This window comes from Rattus norvegicus, chromosome 17 (genome assembly GCF_036323735.1).
Source record: "Rattus norvegicus strain BN/NHsdMcwi chromosome 17, GRCr8, whole genome shotgun sequence".
Taxonomy (NCBI): domain Eukaryota; kingdom Metazoa; phylum Chordata; class Mammalia; order Rodentia; family Muridae; genus Rattus; species Rattus norvegicus.
This window is the reverse complement of record NC_086035.1, coordinates 43,143,892-43,150,093: the sequence shown is the minus strand read 5'-3', so window position 1 is coordinate 43,150,093 and position 6,202 is coordinate 43,143,892. Positions and strand designations below refer to the sequence as shown.

Sequence of the window (6,202 nt, the reverse complement as noted above, 5' to 3'; positions counted from 1 at the left end):
GTGTACGCCACTACGGAAGAGGAAGACTGCACGCTCACACTCCTCAACCCACAGTGTGCCCACAAACTCATGCCAGCAGGCGGCCTCTATCAAGGACACACTGGACTGCTGTTGTTCTCTTAGACACTGCGTTTTCTTCTTTTCTACTTCCACCTTAAAACCCGTCAGCCTTTCTTTCCTCCCTTCCAGTCAAAAACCCTCCAACTGCAGTGGCAAGAGCCAAGGGCAAGGAGAACAAGATGGCAGGCAGGGCAGACAGGGAGAAGCGTCCGTGGTTAGCTGCCTTCTCTACACCTTTCTCTTGTCCTGTCTCTGTGCATCTACCTTTTTTTCTGACCCACTTCAATTTCATTATAGCAGAAAAGAATCACATCTGGAAAAATTTTACAATTATCACAAGAGGTTCAGTACAAAAGAGATGAGCCAGTCTTGGGTCTGAAGTAGAGAATGGGGTAGCTTACACGTACCCACACTTTCTTTGTTCCAGTCACTTCGAAGAATTGCGTGGAACCCTGGTCTAGACCACTTTGTTCTACATTTTACAGTAATGAACTCTTTTGTCATTTACATTCTATCTGTCACACCAACTTTCAAGAAACCCATAGCCCAAGTCTCTCAAGTGTGAACTGGTAGGAGGAAATGGTTACAGACTGTATTAGCTCACAATACTCACTGTAAAGTACACTGACTCAGGCATCTCCAGTCTTTCACACTTGCACACCCACTCAAGCATACATACTAGACATAAAAATTGTGCAAGATCAAGCATCAGCTTTCTATTTTAAAAGCCTTAATAGTAATTTTAAAAACATTGATAGGCTCACTGCAGTTTCTTCAGAGGAATATTAAGTCCTACAGCACTCCTTTAGAAAAATTCACAACTCATTGTTAAGAACACGGTAGGTAACTGTTGCTTGACAATGACTTAACATTATTAGAGCATCCAGTGCCAGCTAGAATAACAAGGAGATACACCTGACAATACAAACAAATATTCTGTGATGTCACCAGCCCTAACAGACTTGTTAATAATATTCACTATGACAAATGACTCATCTTTGCTTCATCAGCACATGAAATGACATCTTTTTAGGTTACATAGTAAAGAGCAGCACCCACCCTACTGCACAAATAAAGGGTGCCCACATGGGTGCTCTAACCCCCTCAATGTATAGCTGAGAGGTCTTGTCCTACTCAGTGCCGTGTTTGCAATGTGGTCACTGTTTGGGCAAAGGCTGCACATTGGTAGGATAATAAATGTACAAGTACCCTTTAAAATGGGGAGAGGGTGCTCCTGCATTCAGCTGTGGAATATAATAATCCAAGAAATGGAAGAGGAGAAACAGGAAATAGTCCTTAGGTTACTGATTAAAGCAAGGTTTGATAAAGATATCCCCTCTTGTAGGCACTCAGCGGGTAGAATGTAGCCACAACAAACTTCCCATCAAACATCCTCCCAGTCAGCAATTTCTGAGCAGCTTTGGAATCTCCAGCGTTTGCGTACTCAACAAAGACTTGTCCTCTGCCAGGATTTTCCTTTGGAACAAGCAGAGAAACCACTGGTCCATATTTCTGACACTCTTCTTTTACATCTTCTACAACATCTTCATATTCATCTTCATTTTCAAGATAGTCATCATCCAGCACATTGAGGAGTCTGAGCACTGGAGTTGGAAGCATCACCAGATCTTCAATATGAGGGGCAAAAGGAATGCTAAAGAATGGGCTGCACAAGGCCATCTCAGCAGGGATCCTTCTGCTTGGGTCGTCATGAAGCATGCTTTTGATAAGGTCTCTGAGGTGATAGGCTGGAATTGCGGCATTCACCACTGCTTTACTGGCAAATATATGATCAATAATAGCAGAACTGTTTGCCTTCCACTCCTGAGATCTGACTGTATGTTTCAGTTTCATTCCTGAGAACATTTCCAGTAAAATGATTCCAAGGCTCCAGAGATCAACAGCTGAGGTACACTCTGTATCACTCTGCAGGCCGGCCTGGGCCAAGCAATTCTGCAGTTCTGCTTCAGGAGCTCGATACCCGTCTGTCTGAATATACTTCACGTCCTGATTGCCTTCTTTGAAGCTGAGTCCAAAGTCAATAAGCTTAAAGCACTCGTTCTCCGCACTCCACAGGATGTTTCGTGGTTTGAGGTCTGCATGGACATAGCCCTCATGGTGAAGAAAAGCAAGGGCCTCCAGAACATCTCTGGCACAGTGCTGTATCATCCACATGGAGCAACCCTGGTGACTGGAATATACAAGCAATTCCGAAACGCTGACATCCAGGAGTTCAAGCAACAGACAGCGTGATGGCACATTTGGAGAGAAGTGTATGGTAAAGACTCCGTATAAAGTCACGATGTTCCTGTGACCCTGCAACTGCTCCAGCGCTGCCCTCTCTTTTCGGAAACCATACTCCGCAGCCGAGGCGGCAGCCCCGGTGGTTCCCGGAGGCAGGAACTGCTTGAGGGCGCCGGGGGGCGAGCCTGGAGTGCCGCAGCAGCGCACCCGGTACACCGAGGCCGAGGAGCCGCTGCCTAGGCGGCTCTGTACCTGCCACAGCCGCCCGAAGGCCTCCAGGAAGCGCGGCGGCTCGGCGCCCCACGCGCAGCAGGACCCGGCCATGGTGCGGGCTGGGGCGAGGACACCCGAGCCGACACGATGCGCCAGGCAGGCCCGCGGCGCCCGCCATCTCATCCCCGCCCGGACCCGCAGCTCCGCAGGGAGGGGCCTGCAGCGCCCGCACCGACTCCCGGGACCTCAGGCTTTTGATAAATTCTTAAAAGTACACATATGACAAGGGCTTAATAATGGGAACTAACTGAATTCACAAAGAAACAGTGTTTCAGTTCGTTAAAACGTTGCTCTATCTTGAATAGTATTCTTATTAAACCCGAATCCTACTGGGAACCTGCTGAATTCACCATTATATTTAGACACTGTTCGTTAAATGGTGCTCAATCTTGAAAAGCAAACTCATACAAGCATGTCCCATTGGGACCTCACAGAATTCGCAAAGAAATTTTGATTCCATTCGTGAAAATTTTTCTATATCCCGAGCAGTCCACTTATTACTATTTCGGCCTATTGGCAACTAACTGAATTCACCAAGTTACTGAGATTCGGTTCACGAAATTATGAGAAATCTTGAAAAGTACACATATTACAAGAGCCTGCTAAGGGGAACTAACTGAATTCACAAAGAAACAGTGTTTCAGTTGGTTAAAACGTTGCTCTATCTTGAATAGTACTCTTATTACATGCGAATCCTCTTGGGAACCTACAGAATTCACCAATATACTTAGATTCCTTTCGTTAAAATGTTGCTATATCTTGAAAAGCACACTCATACAAGCATGTCCCATTGGGAACTCACTGAATTCGCCTAGAAATTTTGATTCCATTCGTGAAAATTTTTATATATCCCGAACAGTCCACTTATTACTATTGCGGCCTATTGGGAACTAAGTGAATACACCATGTTACTGAGATTTGGCTCAGGAAATTTTGATCAAGCTTAAAAAGTACACATATTACAAGAGCCTGCTAATGGCAACTAACTCAATTCACAAAGAAACAGTGTTTCAGTTCTTTAAAACGTTGGTCTATCTTACATAGTACCCTTATTACATGCGAATCCTATTGGGAACCTGCTAAATTCACCATGATACTTAGATTCCGTTCGTTAAAATGTTGCTCTATCTTGGAAAACACACTCATACAACATGTCCCATTGGGAACTCACTGAATTAGTCTAGACATTTTGATTCCATTCTTGAAAATTTTTCTATATCCCGAGCAGACCACTTATTACTATTGCGGCCTATTGGGAACTAACTGATTTCACCAAGTTACTGAGATTCGGCTCACGAAATTTTGATCAAGCTTTAAAAGTACAAATATTAAAATAGCCTGCTAATGGGAAGTAACTGAATTCACAATGAAACAGTGTTTCAGTTCATTACAACGTTGCTCTATCTTGAATAGTAGTCTTAGTAAATGCGTATCCTACAGGGAACATGCTGAATTCACCTTGATATTTAGACACCGTTCGTTAAAATGTTGCTATATCTTGAAAAGCACACTCATTCAAGCATGTTCCATTGGGAACTCACTTAATTTGCAACGAAATTTTGATTCCACCCGTGAAAATTTTTCTATATAGCGAGCAGTCCACTTATTATTATTGCGGCCTATTGGGAAGTAACTGATTTCACCAAGTTACTGAGACTCGGCTCACAAAATTTTCATAATACTTTAAAAGTACATATATTACAAGAGCCTGCTAATGGGATCTAACTGAATTCACAAAGAAACAGTGTTTCAGTTCGTTAAAACGTTCCTCTATCTTGAATAGGACTCTTATTACATGCGAATCCTATTGGGAACCTACTGAATACCATGATATTTAGATCAGTTTGTAAAAATGTTGAAATATCGGAAAAAGCACACTCATATAAGCATGTCCCAATGGAAACTCACTCTATTCGCCTAGAAATTTTGATTCCATTTGTGAAAATTTTTCTAATTCCCGAACACTCCACTTATTACTATTGCGGGCTATTGGGAACTAACTGAATTCACCAAGTTACTGAGATTCGGCTCACGAAATTATGAGAAATCTTGAAAAGTACACATATTACAAGAGCCTGCTAATGGGAACTAACTGAATTCACAAAGAAACAGTGTTTCAGTTCCTTAAAACGTTGCTCTATCTTGCATAATACTCTTATTACATGCGAATCTTACTGGGTTCTTTCTGAATTCACCATGATACTTAGATTCCGTTCGTTAAAATGTTGCTATATCTTGAAAAGCACACTCATACAAGCATGTCCCATTGGGAACTCACTGAATTCACCAAGTTACTGAGATTCGGGTCGCGAAATTTTGATAATACTTTAAAAGTACACATACTACAAGAGCCTGCTACTGGGACCTAACTGAATTCACAAAGAAACAGTGTTTCAGTTCGTAAAACTTTGCTCTATCTTGAATAGTACTCTTATTACATGCGAATTCTCTTGGGAACCTACTGAATTCACCAATATACTTAGATTCTGTTCATTAATATGTTGTTACATCTTGAAAAGCACAACATACAAGCATGTCCCATTGGGAACTCACTGAATTCACCTAGAAATTTTGATTCCGTCCACTAAATTTTTCTATATCCCGAAAGTCTACATAATGGTATTGCGGCCTATGGCGAACTAACTGAATTCACAAATTTACTGAGATTCCGCTCACGTTGTTTGATAAATCTTTAAAAGTACACTTATTTCAAGAGCGTGCTAATGGGAACTAACTGAATTCACAAAGAAACAGTGTTTCAGTTCGGTAAAACGTTGCTCTATCTTGAATAGTACTCTTATTACATGTGATTCCTAAAGTGAACCTCCGGAATTCACAATGATACTCAGATTCCGTTCATTAAAATGTTGCTATATCTTGAAAAGCACAATCATACAACCATGTCCCATTGGGAACTCACTGAATTTGCCTAGAAATTTTGATTCTATTCGTGAAAATTTTTCTATATCCCGAACAGTCCACTTATTACTATTACGGCCTATTGGGAACTAACTGAATTCAACAAGTTACTGAGATTCGACTCACGATATTTTGATAAATTCTTAAAAGTACACATATTACAAGAGCCTAATAATGGGAACTAACTGAATTCACAAACAAACAGTGTTTCAGTTCGTTAAAACGTTGCTCTATCTTGAATAACAAGCTTATTACATGCGTATCCTACTGGGAACCTGCTGAATTCACCATAATATTTAGACACTGTTCGTTAAAATGTTGCTCTATCTTGAAAAGCACACTCATACCAGCATGTCCCATTGGGAACTCACTGAATTCGCAAAGAAATTTTGTTTCCATTCGTGAAAACTTTTCTACATCCCGAGCAGTCCACTTATTACTATTGCGGCCTATTGGGAACTAACTGAACTCACCAAGTTTCTGAGATTCGGGTCACGAAATTATGAGAAATCTTGAAAAGTACACATATTACAAGAGCCGGCTAATGGGAACTAACTGAATACACAAAAGAACAGTGTTTCAGTTCTTTAAAACGTTGCTGTATTTTGAATAGTACTCTTATTACAAGCGAATTTTATTGGGAACCTCCTGAATATACCATGATATTTAGATCGGTTTGTAAAAATGTTGAAATATCATAAAAAGC

The 6,202-nt window shown here is 41.3% G+C and overlaps 1 protein-coding gene across 1 annotated transcript; it reads right to left on the bottom strand.

Moving 5' to 3' along the window:
• Positions 1-751: 751 nt before the first annotated feature.
• On the bottom strand, positions 752-2,715 carry Uhmk1l1 (U2AF homology motif kinase 1l1). Its single transcript, XM_039096185.2, has one exon. The coding sequence runs from the start codon at positions 2,698-2,700 to the stop codon at positions 1,369-1,371; it is 1,332 nt and encodes a 443-aa protein (XP_038952113.1). The 5' UTR covers positions 2,701-2,715; the 3' UTR covers positions 752-1,368.
• Positions 2,716-6,202: the final 3,487 nt, after the last annotated feature.

Excerpts from the sequence above, each read along its gene's own strand:
- Uhmk1l1 (XM_039096185.2), bottom strand. The coding sequence starts at position 2,700 with ATGAGATGGCGGGCGCCGCGGGCCTGCCTGGCGCATCGTGTCGGCTCG.